General features: G+C 55.8%; 1 protein-coding gene across 3 annotated transcripts in view; it reads right to left on the minus strand.

Moving 5' to 3' along the window:
• PLEKHG4 (pleckstrin homology and RhoGEF domain containing G4) overlaps positions 1-23,335 on the minus strand; it is a 97,550-nt gene that overhangs the window by 66,125 nt on the left and 8,090 nt on the right. The window contains exon 1 of one of the 3 annotated variants that reach the window (XM_075326194.1): positions 3,338-3,417. The exons of the other annotated variants lie outside the window; for them this stretch is intronic. Within the exon in view, the coding sequence (XP_075182309.1) occupies positions 3,338-3,340 (3 nt within the window). The 5' untranslated portion in view covers positions 3,341-3,417. Of the gene's footprint in view, positions 1-3,337; positions 3,418-23,335 lie in introns of those variants that run through there. 3 annotated transcript variants of the gene reach the window in all.

Raw genomic sequence — 23,335 nt, forward strand, 5'->3', positions numbered from 1 at the left:
GTTTTTTTGTGTTTTTTGTCTGTTATCTTGCTTGAAGGCAAGTTGGGGGTGCAGCCCTCCTGATACTGAGGCTGAACAATTACCTGCGTCTCACTTTTTGCTGTGTATTTAATCTGGGACCCAGCTGACCACTTTACCATTCATATTGAAGTTTTGGACATGACACAAGTCAGGTACAGAATATGTTTTTAACTTTAGTAGGTTAGGGACTGTCTCAGATGGGTACACCGTGACGAGGTGAGACAGCTTCTTACCTTTTTGCAAAAATGTATATACTAAGTACCCTGTTATTAAGCACTTGCAATTTATTTATTTATAGTCAGGGTATTTTTCCTACAATTTTTCTCCTTGGTTTTTTTTCTAGTCTTGAGGCTGCAATTCACATGCTTGTAATGTTGCATGTTTATTGAACATTTGTTACAGCTCAGTTTTTTTGTGTTTTTTACATCACAGACAGGACACTATACAGCGCAGACAGGACACGGCGCACTCTACACATCACAGACAGGACACTATACAGCGCAGACACGACACAGAGCACTCTACACATCACAGACAGGACACGACGCACTCTACACATCACAGACAGGACACGACGCACTCTACACATCACAGACAGGACACGGAGCACTCTACACATCACAGACAGGACACTATACAGCGCAGACAGGACACGGCGCACTCTACACATCACAGACAGGACACTATACAGCGCAGACACGACACAGAGCACTCTACACATCACAGACAGGACACGGAGCACTCTACACATCACAGACAGGACACGGAGCACTCTACACATCACAGACAGGACACGGAGCACTCTACACATCACAGACAGGACACGGAGCACTCTACACATCACAGACACGACACGGAGCACTCTACACATCACAGACAGGACACTACACATCACAGACAGGACACGGAGCACTCTACACATCACAGACAGGACACTACACATCACAGACAGGACACGGAGCACTCTACACATCACATACAGGACACTATACAGCGCAGACAGGACACGGCGCACTCTACACATCACAGACAGGACACTATACAGCGCAGACACGACACAGAGCACTCTACACATCACAGACAGGACACTATACAGCGCAGACACGACACAGAGCACTCTACACATCACAGACAGGACACGGAGCACTCTACACATCACAGACAGGACACGGCGCACTCTACACATCACAGACAGGACACGGAGCACTCTACACATCACAGACAGGACACGGAGCACTCTACACATCACAGACAGGACACTATACAGCGCAGACAGGACACGGCGCACTCTACACATCACAGACAGGACACTATACAGCGCAGACACGACACAGAGCACTCTACACATCACAGACAGGACACGGAGCACTCTACACATCACAGACAGGACACGGCGCACTCTACACATCACAGACAGGACACGGAGCACTCTACACATCACAGACAGGACACTATACAGCGCAGACAGGACACGGCGCACTCTACACATCACAGACAGGACACTATACAGCGCAGACACGACACAGAGCACTCTACACATCACAGACAGGACACTATACAGCGCAGACACGACACAGAGCACTCTACACATCACAGACAGGACACGGAGCACTCTACACATCACAGACAGGACACTACACATCACAGACAGGACACGGAGCACTCTACACATCACAGACAGGACACTACACATCACAGACAGGACACGGAGCACTCTACACATCACAGACAGGACACTATACAGCGCAGACACGACACAGAGCACTCTACACATCACAGACAGGACACGGAGCACTCTACACATCACAGACACGACACGGAGCACTCTACACATCACAGACAGGACACTACACATCACAGACAGGACACGGAGCACTCTACACATCACAGACAGGACACTATACAGCGCAGACACGACACAGAGCACTCTACACATCACAGACAGGACACTATACAGCGCAGACACGACACGGAGCACTCTACACATCACAGACAGGACACTACACATCACAGACAGGACACGGCGCACTCTACACATCACAGACACGACACGGCGCACTCTACACATCACAGACAGGACACGGCGCACTCTACACATCACAGACAGGACACTATACAGCGCAGACACGACACAGAGCACTCTACACATCACAGACAGGACACGGAGCACTCTACACATCACAGACAGGACACGGCGCACTCTACACATCACAGACAGGACACGGAGCACTCTACACATCACAGACAGGACACGGAGCACTCTACACATCACAGACAGGACACGGAGCACTCTACACATCACAGACAGGACACGGAGCACTCTACACATCGCAGACAGGACACTATACAGCGCAGACAGGACACGGCGCACTCTACACATCGCAGACAGGACACGGCGCACTCTACACATCGCAGACAGGACACGGCGCACTCTACACATCGCAGACAGGACACGGCGCACTCTACACATCGCAGACAGGACACGGCGCACTCTACACATCGCAGACAGGACACGGCGCACTCTACACATCGCAGACAGGACACGGCGCACTCTACACATCGCAGACAGGACACGGCGCACTCTACACATCGCAGACAGGACACGGCGCACTCTACACATCGCAGACAGGACACGGCGCACTCTACACATCGCAGACAGGACACGGCGCACTCTACACATCGCAGACAGGACACGGCGCACTCTACACATCGCAGACAGGACACGGCGCACTCTACACATCGCAGACAGGACACGGAGCACTCTACACATCACAGACAGGACACGGCGCACTCTACACATCGCAGACAGGACACGGCGCACTCTACACATCACAGACAGGACACTATACAGCGCAGACAGGACACGGCGCACTCTACACATCGCAGACAGGACACTATACAGCGCAGACAGGACACGGCGCACTCTACACATCGCAGACAGGACACGGCGCACTCTACACATCACAGACAGGACACGGCGCACTCTACACATCACAGACAGGACACGGCGCACTCTACACATCACAGACAGGACACGGCGCACTCTACACATCACAGACAGGACACGGCGCACTCTACACATCACAGACAGGACACTATACAGCGCAGACAGGACACGGCGCACTCTACACATCGCAGACAGGACACTATACAGCGCAGACACGGGTCATAAAGTGTCTGACAGAAAAGTTCCAAACACAGGAGCCATCATACAGAGGAGCCAGAGACCATGCACCATATCCCCCTATAGCAGATACCGCAGAGCCTGCCGCCGGGTGTGCACATAACATGCAGTGACCTTCCTGCCCCTCCTCACCATGTCTCCGGAGCCGCGCTCTCCTCCGCTCACCTCGCTGCCATGTTCAGGAGTAGTGAGAGCCCCGGAGCTGCGCTCATCCCGGCCCCGCCCCCTCCTGTGCACGGCGGAGACCGGCCACAAGGGGGAGTGCGAGGGCCGGCGGCGCTGTCCCCACAGGCTGCGACTACAAGGCCCAGCACAGGCTGCGACTGCAAGGCCCGGCACAGGCTGCGACTGCAAGGCCCGGCACAGGCTGCGACTGCAAGGCCCGGCACAGGCTTGTCAGGACATGCTGGGGAGATTCTCCATGGGTTTTACCTGTGCAATATTCTCATTACATGAAAAGACCTGCTGCTGCTTGCTGTCAGTGAATGGAGACATTCCTGAGAATTATCCTGGGTCTTTCTATAGTTGGATGTATGGACAAGTGATTCCATTTACTGACATCAAGCAGCGGTATTGTAAAGTATCAGTGAGATCTACACTGGGAGTACAATCAGCAGGTAGACACTTGGGGGCCCCCGTTACCTGTCAGTAAAGTCTACAATCAGCAGGTAGACACTTGGGGGCCCCGTTACCTGTCAGTGAGGTCTACAATCAGCAGGTAGACACTTGGGGGCCCCGTTACCTGTCAGTGAGGTCTACAATCAGCAGGTAGACACTTGGGGGCCCCGTTACCTGTCAGTGAGGTCTACAATCAGCAGGTAGACACTTGGGGCCTCGTTACCTGTCAGTGAGGCCTACAATCAGCAGGTAGACACTTGGGGGCCCCCGTTACCTGTCAGTGAGGTCTACAATCAGCAGGTAGACACTTGGGGGCCCCCGATACCTGTCAGTAAAGTCTACAATCAGCAGGTAGACACTTGGGGGCCCCGTTACCTGTCAGTGAGGTCTACAATCAGCAGGTAGACACTTGGGGGCCCCGTTACCTGTCAGTGAGGTCTACAATCAGCAGGTAGACACTTGGGGGCCCCCATTACCTGTCAGTGAGGTCTACAATCAGCAGGTAGACACTTGGGGGCCCCCCGTTACCTGTCAGTAAAGTCTACAATCAGCAGGTAGACACTTGGGGGCCCCGTTACCTGTCAGTGAGGTCTACAATCAGCAGGTAGACACTTGGGGCCTCGTTACCTGTCAGTGAGGTCTACAATCAGCAGGTAGACACTTGGGGGCCCCCGTTACCTGTCAGTGAGGTCTACAATCAGCAGGTAGACACTTGGGGGCCCCCCGTTACCTGTCAGTAAAGTCTACAATCAGCAGGTAGACACTTGGGGGCCCCGTTACCTGTCAGGGAGGTCTACAATCAGCAGGTAGACACTTGGGGCCTCGTTACCTGTCAGTGAGGTCTACAATCAGCAGGTAGACACTTGGGGGCCCCCGTTACCTGTCAGTAAAGTCTACAATCAGCAGGTAGACACTTGGGGGCCCCCGTTACCTGTCAGTGAGGTCTACAATCAGCAGGTAGACACTTGGGGCCTCGTTACCTGTCAGTGAGGTCTACAATCAGCAGGTAGACACTTGGGGGCCCCCGTTACCTGTCAGTAAAGTCTACAATCAGCAGGTAGACACTTGGGGGCCCCCGTTACCTGTCAGTGAGGTCTACAATCAGCAGGTAGACACTTGGGGCCTCGTTACCTGTCAGTGAGGTCTACAATCAGCAGGTAGACACTTGGGGGCCCCCGTTACCTGTCAGTAAAGTCTACAATCAGCAGGTAGACACTTGGGGGCCCCCGATACCTGTCAGTGAGGTCTACAATCAGCAGGTAGACACTTGGGGGCCCCGTTACCTGTCAGGGAGGTCTACAATCAGCAGGTAGACACTAGGGGACCCCCGTTACCTGTCAGTGAGGTCTACACTGGGGGTACAATCAGCAGGTAGACACTTGGGGGCCCCCGATACCTGTCAGTGAGGTCTACAATCAGCAGGTAGACACTTGGGGGCCCCCGTTACCTGTCAGTGAGGTCTACAATCAGCAGGTAGACACTTGGGGGCCCCCGATACCTGTCAGTGAGGTCTACAATCAGCAGGTAGACACTTGGGGGCCCCCGTTACCTGTCAGTGAGGTCTACAATCAGCAGGTAGACACTTGGGGGCCTCGTTACCTGTCAGTGAAGTCTAGGGCCCCCATTACAGGTGTTGGATTGGGGTCCAGGCGCAGCAAGTTCCCCCATAACGAGTCCGTCCGCCCCGCGTGCAGTCTCTGCTGCATTGTCAGCCATGTTGGCAGTCGTGCGGCTGCGCACCTGTCACCTGGTCACAGCCGATACTTGGCAATAAGGCACCAATGTATCAACGACAACTTCCCGAAAGGACGACGTTACCCCGAATCTATGGAAACCGGACCCCCAGGACCCTCCATGTACATCGCCCGGGACGTCACCGCTTCTTATCCCAGACACGACCTCACCTTCATATGTCACCGTTCACACCATCCACGAGAATGTTGTCACTGCAGACATGAGAGCAGGTGGAAATCGATTCACAGGACCCCGTCTCGTCATCTGAGACCATCAAAAAGCAGAATTGTGAATGCAGCTCTGGAGCACAATGCCAGCAGTAACCTCAGACCAGCTGAAATCTCAGAAGTTAGAACGCAATTCTGATAATTAGTGAAAAATAATATCAGCTGGTTCATCTGATGGCCTCATCACCAAGGTGCCACACAAGAAACCTCTCATGATGGGTGAAACCAGGGAGCGGTCTCGCAGCTTCACAACCTTATTGTTGCAATATACTACACTCCTGAAGGTTGGCGCCATAATCCAAGAGTGGAAAGATCACCATTTACAGACATCTATGGTTTGATTTCTTTGCCTGTGTGGATTGGATGGGTTGTTACCGACATCTGGTGAGAAATTCATGTCAATAGCAGCTTTAGCACCATACCAGTTACATGTCCCGGCCCAGTCTGCACTCACTGGTCTTTACTGGGACGGGTCGTACAATATTTGAGTTGATTTTCGGCCACGTTGGGCGGAGCGCGGCTGTAACAATCCTCACCATAGCTCCCGATCAACACAGCACAGCGAGGAACAAAACCCCATTCATACCTCACAGGCTTAACGGCTGTTTACCTTCCAAGGGCAGAGAGGTGGATTACAGGCTTCCCGGCATATCACACAGGCCGCTGTGCCCAAGAGCTGGCATCCCAATCACCGCTACATCCTATTACCTCTGATGTGCCGGGCACAATGCCCCACCCCCACACAGCTCACTGGGGGGCACCATACCTGGAGGAACTAATGGATTATATGGAGTATTATACAGGGTGTCAGGATCAGTAATGTATGTACACAGTGACTGCACCAGCAGAATAGTGAGTGCAGCTCTGGAGTATAATACAGGATCAGTAATGTAATGTACACAGTGACTGCACCAGCAGAATAGTGAGCGCAGCTCTGGAGTATAATACAGGATCAGTAATGTAATGTATGTACACAGTGACTGCACCAGCAGATAGAGAGTGCAGCTCTGGAGTATAATACAGGATCAGTAATGTAATGTACACAGTGACTGCACCAGCAGAATAGTGAGTTCAGCTCTGGAGTATAATACAGGATCAGTAATGTAATGTACACAGTGACTGCACCAGCAGAATAGTGAGCGCAGCTCTGGAGTATAATACAGGATCAGTAATGTAATGTATGTACACAGTGACTGCACCAGCAGAATAGAGAGTGCAGCTCTGGAGTATAATACAGGATCAGTAATGTAATGTACACAGTGACTGCACCAGCAGAATAGTGAGTGCAGCTCTGGAGTATAATACAGGATCAGTAATGTAATGTACACAGTGACTGCACCAGCAGAATAGTGAGTGCAGCTCTGGAGTATAATACAGGAGGTAACTCAGGATCAGTAATGTATGTATGTACACAGTGACTGCACCAGCAGAATAGTGAGTGCAGCTCTGGAGTATAATACAGGATCAGTAATGTAATGTACACAGTGACTGCACCAGCAGAATAGTGAGTGCAGCTCTGGAGTATAATACAGGAGGTAACTCAGGATCAGTACAGGATGGGTTATAAAATGTATTTGTAAAGTGACAGAACCTTTTATACTTTTTGATATTATTTTATGTTTTGCTATTTTCTATTTCTAGCAGTGTCTTTTATAGTCACACATGCAGGTGCTCTTTCCGGTCTCCTTTATTATCAGTTTATTATCGGTCGGTCTCGGCCTCCTGTGGGATCGCAGCTCGCGCTCGTCTCCTGGTTCCAGTCCCTGAGTAGTCGCTCAGCCCCTGGGGTCCCCCTTCTGGGAGGGAAATATGCAAAGTGTGCAGACATTTCCTGCAGCCACAGCTGGGATAAAATAAACAGTCCCGTCCCATGTGCTCCAATCTGACCACTGTCCTGCTCTCCTGTCACTGGAGCCATCCAGGAGCCCGACCTGTCCTGCCCCCCGTCCTTTCCCCCCTGTACTGCCCCCCCTGTACTGTCCCCCCTTGTACTGCCCCCCGTCCTTTCCCCCCTGTACTGCCCCCCCTGTACTGTCCCCCCCTGTACTGCCCCCCTGTCCTGCCCCCCGTCCTTTTCCCCCCTGTACTGCCCCCCTGTCTCCCTGTCCTTTCTTTCTGTCCTGTTCTTTCCCCCCTGTGCTGTCCTGTCTCCCAGTCCTATCCACTGCACGGGCTCCCTGTCCTGACTCGCCCCCCCCGTTTTGTACCCCTCTCCCACTGTCCTGAACTTACATTCTATCCTCCCTGTCCTATTCCCCTGTCCTGTCCCCCCTGTCCTGTCCCCCCTGTTCTGTTCCGCTGTCTTGTCCCTATCTCCTGTCCTGTCCCCCCTGTCCTGTCCTCCCTGTCCCCCGTTCTGTTCCGCTGTCTTGTCCCTATCTCCTGTCCTGTCCCCCCTGTCCTGTCCTCCCTGTCCCCCGTTCTGTTCCGCTGTCTTGTCCCTATCTCCTGTCCTGTCCCCCCTGTCCTGTCCTCCCTGTCCCCCGTTCTGTTCCGCTGTCTTGTCCCTATCTCCTGTCCTGTCCCCCCTGTCCTGTCCTCCCTGTCCCCCGTTCTGTTCCGCTGTTTTGTCCCTATCTCCTGTCCTGTCCCCCTGTCCTGTCCCCCCTGTCCCCTGTTCTGTTCCGCTGTCTTGTCCCTATCTCCTGTCCTGTCCCCCTGTCCTGTCCCCCCGGTCCCCAGTTCTGTTCCGCTGTCTTGTCCCTATCTCCTGTCCTGTCCTCCGTCCCCCATTCTGTTCCGCTGTCTTGTCCCTATCTCCTGTCCTGTCTCCCCTGTCCTGTCCTCCCTGTCCCCTGTTCTGTTCCGCTGTCTTGTCCCTATCTCCTGTCCTGTCCTCCTGTCCTGTCCTCCCTGTCCCCCGTTCTGTTCCCCTGTCTTGTCCCTATCTCCTATCCTGTCCTCCTGTCCTGTCCTCCGTCCCCTGTTCTGTTCCGCTGTCTTGTCCCTATCTCCTGTCCTGTCCCCCTGTCCTGTCCTCCCTGTCCCCCGTTCTGTTCCGCTGTCTTGTCCCTATCTCCTGTCCTGTCCCCCCTGTCCTGTCCTCCCTGTCCCCTGTTCCGCTGTCTTGTCCCTATCTCCTGTCCTGTCCTCCTGTCCTGTCCTCCGTCCCCTGTTCTGTTCTGCTGTCTTGTCCCTATCTCCTGTCCTGTCCCCCTGTCCTGTCCTCCCTGTCCCCTGTTCCGCTGTCTTGTCCCTATCTCCTGTCCTGTCCTCCTGTCCTGTCCTCCGTCCCCTGTTCTGTTCCGCTGTCTTGTCCCTATCTCCTGTCCTGTCCTCCCTGTCCCCCGTTCTGTTCCGCTGTCTTGTCCCTATCTCCTGTCCTGTCCCCACTGTCCTGTCCTCCCTGTCCCCCGTTCTGTTCCGCTGTCTTGTCCCTATCTCCTGTCCTGTCCCCCCTGTCCTGTCCTCCCTGTCCCCTGTTCCGCTGTCTTGTCCCTATCTCCTGTCCTGTCCTCCTGTCCTGTCCTCCGTCCCCTGTTCTGTTCTGCTGTCTTGTCCCTATCTCCTGTCCTGTCCCCCTGTCCTGTCCTCCCTGTCCCCCATTCTGTTCCGCTGTCTTGTCCCTATCTCCTGTCCTGTCCCCACTGTCCTGTCCCGTCCCCCTGTCCTGTCCTCCCTGTCCCCCGTTCTGTTCCGCTGTCTTGTCCCTATCTCCTGTCCTGTCCCCCCTGTCCTGTCCTCCCTGTCCCCCGTTCTGTTCCGCTGTCTTGTCCCTATCTCCTGTCCTGTCCCCCTGTCCTGTCCCCCCTGTCCTGTCCTCCCTGTCCCCTGTTCTGTTCCGCTGTCTTGTCCCTATCTCCTGTCCTGTCCTCCCTGTCCCCTGTTCTGTCCGCTGTCTTGTCCCTATCTCCTGTCCTGTCCCCCTGTCCTGTCCCCCCTGTCCTGTCCTCCCTGTCCCCTGTTCTGTTCCGCTGTCTTGTCCCTATCTCCTGTCCTGTCCTCCCTGTCCCCTGTTCTGTTCCGCTGTCTTGTCCCTATCTCCTGTCCTGTCCCCCTGTCCTGTCCCCCCTGTCCTGTCCTCCCTGTCCCCTGTTCTGTTCCGCTGTCTTGTCCCTATCTCCTGTCCTGTCCTCCCTGTCCCCTGTTCTGTTCCGCTGTCTTGTCCCTATCTCCTGTCCACTGCGGACTCCTCCGTCTGCTGTTAGATAGGTGTGCACACAGTGTTTTGCAGCTCTGCTTACTGTCAGTGAATGGAATAATTTTTAAAATCTTGTGGAAAATCAGGAGTGACATCAGGCGGCACGGCGGCTCAGTGGTTAGCACTGCAGTCTTGTGGTGGCTCAGTGGTTAGCACTGCAGTCTTGTGGTGGCTCAGTGGTTAGCACTGCAGTCTTGTGGTGGCTCAGTGGTTAGCACTGCAGTCTTGTGGTGGCTCAGTGGTTAGCACTGCAGTCTTGCAGCGCTGGGGTCCTGGGTTCAAATCCCACCAAGGACACCATCTGCAAGGAGTTTGTATGTTCTCCCTGTGTTTGCGTGGGTTTCCTCCGGGGTCTCCGGTTTCCTGCCACACTCCAAAGACATACAGATAGGGACTCTAGATTGTGAGCCCCAATGGGGACAGAGTTGCCAATGTATGTAAAGCGCTGTGGAATTAATAGCGCTATATAAATGAATAAAATTAATTATTGTTATTAGATGTAGACGTTTTGGAGGAGACGGTCGGTGATCAATGATAAAACCGTGCTCATCTCCTCTGATAGAGGCTTGTGCGACCAGTCACCACCGAGCCCGCACCTCGTGTAGAGGGTCTTGGGCTGTGTCCGCACTTTGCATTTTGGTTCCGTTTTGAACTGCAGCGTTTTCATGCCAAAACGCATGCGTTTTGATTTTCCAGCAAAGTCTATGGGAAATGGGGATTTCATGTCCGCACTTTGCATTTCCAAACGCAGCATTTAATTTGCATAATTTTGGGCAAAATCTCAGCGTTCAAAGAAGCAGCATGTCAATTGTTTTTGCCGTTTGGGCTGCGTTTTGATAACATTGAAGTCAATGAGAAGTTGCAAAAAGCAAGAAACATCAAAATTCCAGCGTTTTACCTGCTTTTAACCTGCTGAAACAATGCGTTTATGACATCAGAATAAAGGAATAATATGTCCCTTTACACAAAGAGTCCGACAATTAAAATAAAGAAAAATATTTAATTATTGATATTTTAGCAAAAAATAGTAAAAAACGCTATAATTTTATATAATACAACTATTTTCATTTTTATGATTTTAATAATTATATTTGTTTTCTTTTTTTTCCCCTTTTTTCATAATGTTTGTATGTTAAAACTTTATTTAGTAGTGTCTTTGTGTTCAAAACGCATCTGACTTTAGGCAATGAAAAAGCAGGTAAAAAGCGCTAAAAACGCAGCTAAAACGCGGTAATACACACGCACATTTATTACATTTTGAAAGTCAAAAGCAACTTTGGCAAAAGCAATTACTGCCAAAATATGCGTTTACAACTGCAACTGTGACGACGCAAAGTGCGGACACAGCCTTACACCTCAGTGCTATTATCGCCTCTGTCTGGTTATTCTGGGACCAGTAGTTCAACAAAACCGTTTCCAAGACTACTTGCCCTGTCTGCCATTACTGGGGAAGACCATTAAAGTAGCTGTAAAAAGACAGCGGCGTCGGCGTCCTGCGGGGCAAGGGGGACCCCGGGGTCTGACACCCACACGTGAAATATGTGACCCCTCCACCCCCCACCCCCCCCCCCCCCGCCCCCCAACTGAGGCACTTTACAGCTTGTCAATGTTTTCTTATTTGCTCTTGTTGTGAGGCTGCGAGATCCCGACGTGAAGGATGTAATGTGACCCTTGTATCCTCCGACCACCTACACATCACACAGGAGAGAAGAGCTCGCTGAATGTACATGTGTGGCCTCTGTGCACTGTGTCTACAGGGGATAGGAGGGCAGAGGATAGGAGGGCGGGGGGCAGGGCATAGGAGGGCATAGGAGGGCGGGGGGCAGGGGATAGGAAGGCAGGGGGCAGGGGATAGGAGGGCAGGGGATAGGAGGGCGGGGGGCAGGGGATAGGAGGGCGGGGGGCAGGGCATAGGAGGGCGGGGGATAGGAGGGCGGGGGGCAGGGGATAGGAGGGCGGGGGGCAGGGGATAGGAAGGCAGGGGGCAGGGGATAGGAGGGCAGGGGATAGGAGGGCGGGGGGCAGGGGATAGGAGGGCGGGGGGCAGGGCATAGGAGGGCGGGGGATAGGAGGGCGGGGGGCAGGGGATAGGAAGGCAGGGGGCAGGGGATAGGAGGGCAGGGGATAGGAGGGCGGGGGGCAGGGGATAGGAGGGTGGGGGGCAGGGCATAGGAGGGTGGGGGGCAGGGGATAGGAGGGCGGGGGGCAGGGGATAGGAGGGCAGGGGATAGGAGGGCGGGGGGCAGGGGATAGGAGGGCAGGGGATAAGAAGGCGGGGGGCAGGGGATAGGAGGGCGGGGGCAGGGGATAGGAGGGCAGGGGATAGGAGGGCGGGGGGCAGGGGATAGGAGGGTGGGGGATAGGAGGGCGGGGGCGGGGGATCGGAGGGCGGGGGGCAGGGGATAGGAGGGCGGGGGATAGGAGGGCGGGGGGCAGGGGATAGGAGGGGGGCAGGGGATAGGAGGGCAGGGGATAGGAGGGCGGGGGGCAGGGGATAGGAGGGCGGGGGATAGGAAGGCGGGGGGGCAGGGCATAGGAGGGTGGGGGGCAGGGCATAGGAGGGCGGGGGATAGGAGGGCGGGGGGCAGGGCATAGGAGGGTGGGGGATAGGAGGGCGGGGGGCAGGGGATAGGAGGGCAGGGGATAGGAGGGCGGGGGGCAGGGGATAGGAGGGCGGGGGATATGAGGGCAGGGGGCAGGGGATAGGAGGGCAGGGGATAGGAGGGCGGGGGGCAGGGCATAGGAGGGCGGGGGCAGGGGATAGGAGGGCAGGGGATAGGAGGGCGGGGGGCAGGGGATAGGAGGGCAGGGGATAGGAGGGCGGGGGGCAGGGGATAGGGGGGCAGGGGTGCAGAGTTACAGGATTTAGTTGTGTATTTTCATGTAAAAAGCTGCTAAAATGCAGAAAGAATTCATAGAAAAAGCCTCAGTCCTGTGCACCTGCCCCCACAGCTCTGACCCCACCCACGCAGAGCTAACCCCACCCATGCAGAGCTAACCCCACCCACGCAGAGCTAACACCATCCACGCAGAGCTTACACTATCCATGCACTGATCAGTCTGCCCACACCGTACTGACTCCGCCTACACAGTGCTGGCCCCATCAGTGCAGATAACCCAACCCACAAAGCGCTAACTCCGCTCCTACATGGCTGTCCACGATCGTACATCATGCTAGCTCCTCACACAGTGCTGACTCCACCCACCCACAGTTCTGGCTCCACCCACATTATGATGACTCCACCCACACTCAGCTGGTTTCACAAGTGCAAAGCTAATCCAACCCACAAAGCGCTAACTCCGCTCCTACATGGCTGTCCACGATCGTACATCATGCTAGCTCCTCACACAGTGCTGACTCCACCCACCCACAGTTCTGGCTCCACCCACATTATGATGACTCCACCCACACTCAGCTGGTTTCACAAGTGCAAAGCTAATCCAACCCACACAGCGCTAACTCCGCCCCTACATGGCTGTCCACAATCATACATCATGCTGGGTCCACACACAGTTCTGGCTCCACCCACACAGTGATGACTCCACCCACACAGGGATGACTCCACCCACACACAGTTCTGACTCCTGTGGCTGCTGGACAAGAGGCCTGAGCACCGGCCTGGCGTGACGCAGTTGTGATGTTGCACCAGATGGGCCAATCAGAAGAGGTGCCGCAGAGATTGACAGGTAAGAGGCCGTCCATGGAGCTCCGTCCAACCACCACAAACTATTGACAAGTCCAGTGGACTGGGTTCTGCACCACCTCTAGTTACAGAGCATGCTCAATCTGTAACCTGTGCAGGGAGGGGGAGGAGGTGAGCTGAGATATCCTCCATTGGGATTGATGGCTCCTGTGATGTCTACATGTAGATGCTATCTATCATTATAACCCTGTCTGTGTTGATAATGAGATAACTGCGGACAAGTGAGGTGTACACAGCAGGAGTTTTTTTAATACAGCGATATGGAAAATTTTTAAAAAGTCATGAAATACCCTTCCCCCTTCCCCTCTATGTGCGGAGGAGCGGCCGGACCCCGCTCAGCGCTGCAGCCCCGGGCACGGATTAGGGGCGATTCCTGGAGGATTTCCCCAGCTCCAGGAAGCAGAGGACACTGATGGTGGCGACACGTCCTGGCTTGTAGTCACATTTGCTCACAGGTCAGAGGTCGGTCAGAGGTCGCGTTCACCACGTGGTTTTTTATCGCGCTCACTTAGTGCCCGGGGGGACGTTGTTATACCCCAGACGGTTGTCATAAATTTGGAAGTTCCACAATCTGCAGAATGTTGCTGTAGCTTTAAGATTTCCCCCTGAGGGCCCTAGACTGCGAAACCCAACACCCGGCCATTATCCCTTCTCCATCAGGCCTGTCTCTGCAGGGGCCGCGCCATCATTAGGACGGCTTTACACCACGTCAGCCCCCGCCTGGCATTGTGCACGGTGACCTGCGGGGCTGTGATGACATGGCGTCCGGTGCCAGCAACGACCAAGATCAGTCCTTGTTAGTCAACACCAGGGTGCGATCCTCAGTATGGCCAATGCTGCTGCTGCTTATAATAGTCTATGGAGAGCACACGCTTAGAGGCCAACAAGGGGTTCACATACTTTTGACCATTTACAAAGGAGAAGTAAATGGATTAATCCAGACTTACAGATGTAAAGGCCTCCGCGGCCGTACGACCACACGAGCGCAGTCTGAAGAGCAGCACCCCGGGGAGGGAAGACGTCTGCAAGGACCATGATGGATGCACAGCTCAGCGCTGCCTCTAGTGGCACGACTGGAGTACTACACGCAGAAAACACCCCAGACTTTCCCGTCTCATCCATCACAACCTCACATCAGATTCCCCGTATGATCGGAAATGAGAAGGCGACGGGTGCAACAGTCCGAGAACAAGAATCCTCCGCTCTGCGATTAGGAGAAGAAATCCCTGCATAAACAGCCACTTACCCTTCTGAAAATTGTCATTGTATGCACCAGGAGGATCAGGATGAACAAAGTCACGCAGCCTGATGTCCCCTTGTCCCCAGGGACCGGCGGGTAATATATCTATAGGCACCGACTGTCAGGACAAAAGGGCGACCTTGTGTGTCCTCTGATGCCTGTCAGTGACAGGAGGAGCCACCAGAGCCACACACTTCAGGTACAATGGCCGTCTGACAGCGCATCCACAGATAAGGCGCTCGCTATCATCGCCCTTCTTACTAGGCCATGGGTGGTTCCTAAAGGATGATGTCGGGGGTCACGATTTTACAATAAAGGGGAGGACAGAACACCTGGAGCAGAATGGGGGCGACACTCGTCACTGGAGGAGAAAGAAGCAGGGTCCCATAGACACTGGGGCGAGGAGAAAGAGGGGCGAGGAGAGAGAGAGAGAGAGAGGGGCGAGGAGAGGGAGAGGGGGGTGAGGAGAGGGAGAGGGGGGCGAGGAGAGGGGCGAGGAGAGGGAGAGAGGGGCGAGGAGAGGGAGAGAGGGGCAAGAAGAGGGGCGAGGAGAGGGGGGCGAGGAGAGAGAGAGAGGGGGGCGAGGGGCGAGGAGAGGGAGAGGGGGGCGAGGGGCGAGGAAAGGGAGAGAGAGGCGAGGTGAGGGAGAGAGGGGCGAGGAAAGGGAGAGAGGGGCGAGGAGAGGGAGAGAGGGGCGAGGAGAGGGGAGAGAGGGGCGAGGAGAGGGGGGCGAGGAGAGAGAGAGAGGGGGGCGAGGGGCGAGGAGAGGGAGAGGGGGGCGAGGGGCGAGGAGAGGGAGAGAGGGGCGAGGAGAGAGAGAGGGGCGAGGAGAGAGAGAGGGGCGAGGAGAGGGAGAGAGGGGCGAGGAGAGGGAGAGAGGGGCGAGGAGAGGGAGAGAGGGGCGAGGAGAGGGAGAGAGGGGCGAGGAGAGAGAGAGGGGCGAGGAGAGGGAGAGAGGGGAGAGGAGAGAGGGGCGAGGAGAGGGAGAGAGGGGCGAGGAGAGGGAGAGAGGGGCAAGACGAGGGAGAGTGGGGCGAGGAGAGAGAGAGGGGCGAGGAGAGGGAGAGAGGGGCAAGGAGAGGGGTGAGGAGAGGGAGAGAGGGGCAAGGAGAGGGGTGAGGAGAGGGAGAGAGGGGCGAGGAGAGGGGCGAGGAGAGGGAGAGAGGGGCGAGGAGAGGGAGAGAGGGGCGAGGAGAGGGAGAGAGGGGCAAGAAGAGGGGAGAGGGAGAGAGGGGCAAGAAGAGGGGCGAGGAGAGGGGGGCGAGGGGCGAGGAGAGAGAGAGAGGGGGGCGAGGGGCGAGGAGAGGGAGAGGGGGGCGAGGGGCGAGGAGAGGGGAGAGAGGGGCGAGGAGAGAGAGGGGCGAGGAGAGGGAGAGGGGGGCGAGGAGAGGGTGAGAGGGGCGAGAAGAGGGAGAGAGGGGCGAGGAGAGGGAGAGAGGGGCGAGGAGAGGGAGAGAGGGGCGAGGAGAGGGAGAGAGGGGCGAGGAGAGGGGCGAGGAGAGGGGCGAGGAGAGGGAGAGAGGGGCGAGGAGAGGGAGAGAGGGGCGAGGAGAGGGAGAGAGGGGCGAGGAGAGGGAGAGAGGGGCGAGGGGAGGGTGAGAGGGGGCGAGGAGAGGGTGAGAGGGGCGAGAAGAGGGAGAGAGGGGCGAGGAGAGGGAGAGAGGGGCGAGGAGAGGGAGAGAGGGGCGAGGAGAGGGAGAGAGGGGCGAGGAGAGGGGCGAGGAGAGGGAGAGAGGGGCGATGAGAGGGAGAGAGGGGCAAGAAGAGGGGCGAGGAGAGGGGGGCGAGGAGAGAGAGAGAGGGGGGCGAGGGGCGAGGAGAGGGAGAGGGGGGCGAGGGGCGAGGAGAGGGAGAGAGGGGCGAGGAGAGGGAGAGAGGGGCGAGGAGAGAGAGAGGGGCGAGGAGAGGGAGAGAGGGGCAAGGAGAGGGGTGAGGAGAGGGAGAGAGGGGCGAGGAGAGGGAGAGAGGGGAGAGAAGGAGAGAGGGGCGAGGAGAGGGAGAGAGGGGCGAGGAGAGGGAGAGAGGGGCAAGACGAGGGAGAGTGGGGCGAGGAGAGAGAGAGGGGCGAGGAGAGGGAGAGAGGGGCAAGGAGAGGGGTGAGGAGAGGGAGAGAGGGGCAAGGAGAGGGGTGAGGAGAGGGAGAGAGGGGCGAGGAGAGGGGCGAGGAGAGGGAGAGAGGGGCGAGGAGAGGGAGAGAGGGGCGAGGAGAGGGTGAGAGGGGCGAGGCGAGGGAGAGAGGGGCGAGGAGAGGGAGAGAGGGGCGAGGAGAGGGAGAGAGGGGCGAGGAGAGGGAGAGAGGGGCAAGAAGAGGGGCGAGGAGAGGGGGGCGAGGGGCGAGGAGAGAGAGAGAGGGGGGCGAGGGGCGAGGAGAGGGAGAGGGGGGCGAGGGGCGAGGAGAGGGGAGAGAGGGGCGAGGAGAGGGAGAGGGGTGAGGAGAGAGAGAGAGGGGCGAGGAGAGGGAGAGGGGGGCGAGGGGCGAGGAGAGGGGCGAGGAGAGGGGCGAGGAGAGGAATAGAGGGGCGAGGAGAGGGAGAGAGGGGCGAGGAGAGGGAGAGAGGGGCGAGGAGAGGGAGAGGGGCGAGGAGAGGGGCGAGGTTAGGGAGAGAGGGGCGAGGAGAGGGAGAGAGGGTCGAGGAGAGGGAGAGAGGGGCGAGGAGAGGGAGAGAGGGGCGAGGAGAGAGAGAGAGGGGCGAGGAGAGGGAGAGAGGGGCGAGGAGAGAGAGGGGCGAGGAGAGGGAGAGGGGGGCGAGGGGCGAGGAGAGGGGCGAGGAGAGGGAGAGAGGGGCGAGGAGAGGGAGAGAGGGGCGAGGAGAGGGAGAAAGGGGCGAGGAGAGGGAGAGAGGGGCGAGGAGAGGGAGAGAGGGGCGAGGAGAGGGAGAGAGGGGCGAGGAGAGGGAGAGAGGGGCGAGGAGAGGGAGAGAGGGGCGAGGAGAGGGAGAGGGGCGAGGAGAGAGAGAGGGGCGAGGAGAGGGAGAGAGGGGCAAGGAGAGGGGTGAGGAGAAGGAGAGAGGGGCGAGGAGAGGGAGAGAGGGGAGAGAAGGAGAGAGGGGCGAGGAGAGGGAGAGAGGGGCAAGACGAGGGAGAGAGGGGCGAGGAGAGGGAGAGAGGGGCGAGGAGAGGGAGGGGGCGAGGGGGAGGGAGGGAGAGAGGGGCAAGGAGAGGGGCGAGGAGAGGGAGAGAGGGGCGAGGAGAGAGAGGGGCGAGGAGAGGGAGAGAGGGGCGAGGAGAGGGAGAGAGAGGAGAGAGGGAGAGAGAGGAGAGGGAGAGAGAGGAGAGGGAGAGGGGGTCGAGGAGAAGGAGAGAGGGGCGAGGAGAGGGAGAGAGGGGCGAGGAGAGGGAGAGAGGGGCGAGGAGAGGGAGAGAGGGGCGAGGAGAGGGGCGAGGAGAGGGAGAGAGGGGCGAGGAGAGGGAGAGATGGGCGAGGAAAGGGAGAGGGGCGAGGAGAGGGAGAGAGGGGCGAGGAGAGGGAGAGATGGGCGAGGAAAGGGAGAGGGGCGAGGAGAGGGAGAGAGGGGCGAGGAGAGGGAGAGAGGGGCGAGGAGAGGGAGAGAGGGTCGAGGAGAGGGAGAGAGGGGCGAGGAGAGGGAGAGAGGGTCGAGGAGAGGGAGAGAGGGGCGAGGAGAGGGAGAGAGGGGCGAGGAGAGGGGGAGAGGGGCGAGGAGAGGGAGAGAGGGGCGAGGAGAGGGAGAGAGGGGCGAGGAGAGGGAGAGAGGGGCAAGGGGAGAGAGAGAGGGGGTGAGGATAGAGGAGGTGAGGAGGGAGAGAGAGGCAAGGGGAGAGAGAGAGGAGCGAGGGGAGATTACTGATCCTGAGTTACCTCCTGTATTATACTCCAGAGCTGCACTCACTATTCTGCTGGTGCAGTCACTGTGTACACACATTACATTACTGATCCTGTATTATACTCCAGAGCTGCACTCACTATTCTGCTGGTGCAATCACTGTGTACATACATTACATTACTGATCCTGAGTTACCTCCTGTATTATACTCCAGAGCTGCACTCACTATTCTGCTGGTGCAGTCACTGTGTACACACATTACATTACTGATCCTGTATTATACTCCAGAGCTGCACTCACTATTCTGCTGGTGCAGTCACTGTGTACACACATTACATTACTGATCCTGTATTATACTCCAGAGCTGCACTCACTATTCTGCTGGTGCAGTCACTGTGTACATTACATTACTGATCCTGAGTTACCTCTTGTATTATACTCCAGAGCTGCACTCACTATTCTGCTGGTGCAGTCACTGTGTACACACATTACATTACTGATCCTGTATTATACTCCAGAGCTGCACTCACTATTCTGCTGGTGCAGTCACTGTGTACATTACATTACTGATCCTGAGTTACCTCTTGTATTATACTCCAGAGCTGCACTCACTATTCTGCTGGTGCAATCACTGTGTACATACATTACATTACTGATCCTGAGTTACCTCCTGTATTATACTCCAGAGCTGCACTCACTATTCTGCTGGTGCAGTCACTGTGTACACACATTACATTACTGATCCTGTATTATACTCCAGAGCTGCACTCACTATTCTGCTGGTGCAGTCACTGTGTACATTACATTACATTACTGATCCTGAGTTACCTCCTGTATTATACTCCAGAGCTGCACTCACTATTCTGCTGGTGCAGTCACTGTGTACATACATTACTGATCCTGAGTTACCTCCTGTATTATACTCCAGAGCTGCACTCACTATTCTGCTGGTGCAGACACTGTGTACATACATTACTGATCGTGTAGTTCCCAGCATATGTGGGGCAGCAGTTAGGGATGTGACACGGCGCGGAGGCAGAAAGCATTAGGAGTCGGCGGAGATCCTGCACTAGTATCTGCCCCCCCCATCCCCCGGCCTCCGATTTCACGCGGTTAATAAACCATTATGTAACCAGGTATAAGGGAACATTGCAGGGACAGGTGGCAGCGAGCCGCGCCCAGGTGGGTCACCTTTCTGGGGTTTTTGATTACAGGGTCTCCTGATCATCAGCGGATCTCCTGCTGCTGCAGATCTGGTGCACACAGCAGCAAGATTCCCCAGCTACAGCGCCACCACAGGAGAAAGGAAGCATTACATGGTCACCAATGAACTCTACGGGCTGAGTAATACACGGACATGCCGGCTCCTCCAGGGGCACAGACCCTTGTTACGGGGTCCAGTGAAGCAGCTCAAAGCGTTCGGGTGACCAGGTACAGAACGGAGCAAGAAATCCCCCAAAATGTATCGGCCACCCTCCTTAACCCCTGCCTGACGGGCACCCGTCACTGAGAGATCCCATCACTGATGGACGCCCGTCACTGAGAGATCCCATCACTGATGGACGCCCGTCACTAAAGGTCCCAATCACTGATGGACGCCCGTCACTGAAGGTCACTGAAAGTCCCTTCACTGATGGACGCCCGTCACTGAGGGTCCTCATTACTGATGAACGCCCGTCACTGGGGGTCCTCATCACTGATGGACGCCCGTCACTAAAGGTCCCAATCACTGATGGACGCCTGTCACTGAAGGTCCCAATCACTGATGGACGCCGTCACTGAAAGTCACTGAGGGTCCCCATCACTGATGGACGCCCGTCACTGAAGGTCACTGATTGATGCCCGTCACTGAAGGTCACTGATGGACGCCCGTCACTGAAGGTCACTGATGGACGCCCGTCACTGAAGGTCACTGATGGACGCCCGTCACTGAAGGTCACTGATGGACGCCCGTCACTGAAGGTCACTGATTGATGCCCGTCACTGAAGGTCACTGATGGACGCTCGTCACTGAGGGTCAATGATGGATGCCCGTCACTGAAGGTCACTGATGGACGCCCGTCACTGAAGGTCACTGATGGACGCTCGTCACTGAAGGTCACTGATGGACGCCCGTCACTGAAGGTCACTGATGGACGCCCGTCACTGAAGGTCACTGATGGACGCCCGTCACTGAAGGTCACTGATGGACGCCCGTCACTGAAGGTCACTGATGGACGCCCGTCACTGAAGGTCACTGATGGACGCCCGTCACTGAGGGTCAATGATGGATGCCCGTCACTGAAGGTCACTGATGGACGCTCGTCACTGAGGGTCAATGATGGATGCCCGTCACTGAAGGTCACTGATGGACGCTCGTCACTGAGGGTCAATGATGGATGCCCGTCACTGAAGGTCACTGATGGACGCCCGTCACTGAAGGTCACTGATGGACGCCCGTCACTGAAGGTCACTGATGGACGCCCGTCACTGAAGGTCACTGATGGACGCCCGTCACTGAAGGTCACTGATGGACGCCCGTCACTGAAGGTCACTGATGGACGCCCGTCACTGAAGGTCACTGATGGACGCCCGTCACTGAGGGTCCTGTCACTGAGGGTCCTGTCACTGAGGGTCCTGTCACTGAGGGTCCGCGCTGCGGACGCGGTCATGTACGGCGCACACGTGGTTTCCTCATTTCCAGCTGCTATTGTGGATTCAGCCTCAAACCAACATCTCAGCAAAAAAGAATTTCCTTTTCTTTCTCCGAGCGTCCGCCGCTTCCATCTCCCCACACACAGGCTTCCTCCCATCACATCACCGCCATCATGTGCTATAAAAGAGCCGCTACTATATAACAGCAGTGAAAATGTAACACGGGCAAATCCAGAGAAAAGGAAGATTAGCAGGAATACCAAGACGTCTGCTCCATACAAGCATCAATTACAAACATCGGGGCAGGATCTATAGTAATGCTCATCCTGGGCTCACGGGTGCAGGAGTATCTGTAGCTGCAGAACTCCCCTATCTGGGCAGGATCTATAGTAATGCTCATCCTGGGCTCCCGGGTGCAGGAGTAGTATTTGTAGCTGCAGAACTCCTCTATCTGGGCAGGATCTATAGTAATGCTCATCCTGGGCTCCCGGGTGCAGGAGCAGTATCTGTAGCTGCAGAACTCCTCTATCTGGGCAGGATCTATTGTAATGCTCATCCAGGGCTCCCGGGTGCAGGAGTATCTGTAGCTGCAGAACTCCTCTATCTGGGCAGGATCTATAGTAATGCTCATCCAGAGCTCCCGGGTGCAGGAGTAGTATTTGTAGTTGCAGAACTCCCCTATCTGGGCAGGATCTATAGTAATGTTCATCCAGTGCTCCTGGGTGCAGGAGTAGTATCTGTAGCTGCAGAACTCCCCTATCTGGGCAGGATGTATAGTAATGCTCATCCAGAGCTCCCGGGTGCAGGAGTAGTATCTGTAGCTGCAGAACTCCCCTATCTGGGCAGGATCTATAGTAATGTTCATCCAGTGCTCCTGGGTGCAGGAGTAGTATCTGTAGCTGCAGAACTCCCCTATCTGGGCAGGATGTATAGTAATGTTCATCCAGAGCTCATGGGTGCAGGAGCAGTAGCTGTAGCTGCAGAACTCCTCTATCTGGGCAAGATCTATAGTAATGTTCATCCAGAGCTCCCGGGTGCAGGAGTAGTATTTGTAGCTGCAGAACTCCCCTATCTGGGCAGGATCTATAGTAATGTTCATCCAGAGCTCCTGGGTGCAGGAGTAGTATTTGTAGCTGCAGAACTCCTCTATCTGGGCAGGATCTATAGTAATGTTCATCCAGAGCTCCTGGGTGCAGGAGTAGTATCTGTAGCTGCACAACTCCTCTATCTGGACAGGATCTATTGTAATGCTCATCCAGAGCTCCCGGGTGCAGGAGTATCTGTAGCTGCAGAACTCCCCTATCTGGGCTAATGCTCATCCAGAGCTCCTGGGTGCAGGAGTAGTATTTGTAGCTGCAGAACTCCTCTATCTGGGCAGGATCTATAGTAATGTTCATCCAGAGCTCCTGGGTGCAGGAGTAGTATCTGTAGCTGCACAACTCCTCTATCTGGATAGGATCTATTGTAATGCTCATCCAGAGCTCCCGGGTGCAGGAGTATCTGTAGCTGCAGAACTCCCCTATCTGGGCAGGATCTATAGTAATGCTCATCCAGAGCTCCCGGGTGCAGGAGTAGTATTTGTAGCTGCAGAACTCCTCTATCTGGGCAGGATCTATAGTAATGTTCATCCAGGGCTCTCGGGTGCAGGAGTAGCTGTAGCTGCAGAACTCCTCTATCTGGGCAGGATCTATAGTAATGCTCATCCAGAGCTCCCGGGTGCAGGAGTATCTGTATCTGCAGAACTCCCCTATCTGGGCAGGATCTATAGTAATGCTCATCCAGAGCTCCCGGGTGCAGGAGTATCTGTAGCTGCAGAACTCCTCTATCTGGGCAGGATCTATAGTAATGCTCATCCAGGGCTCCCGGGTGCAGGAGTATCTGTAGCTGCAGAACTCCCCTATCTGGGCAGGAGCTATAGTAATGCTCATCCACGGCTCCCGGGTGCACGAGTAGTATTTGTAGCTGCAGAACTCCTCTATCTGGGCAGGATCTATAGTAATGCTCATCCAGAGCTCCCGGGTGCAGGAGTAGTATTTGTAGCTGCAGAACT

This window comes from Anomaloglossus baeobatrachus, chromosome 10 (assembly GCF_048569485.1).
Source record: "Anomaloglossus baeobatrachus isolate aAnoBae1 chromosome 10, aAnoBae1.hap1, whole genome shotgun sequence".
Lineage (NCBI taxonomy): Eukaryota > Metazoa > Chordata > Amphibia > Anura > Aromobatidae > Anomaloglossus > Anomaloglossus baeobatrachus.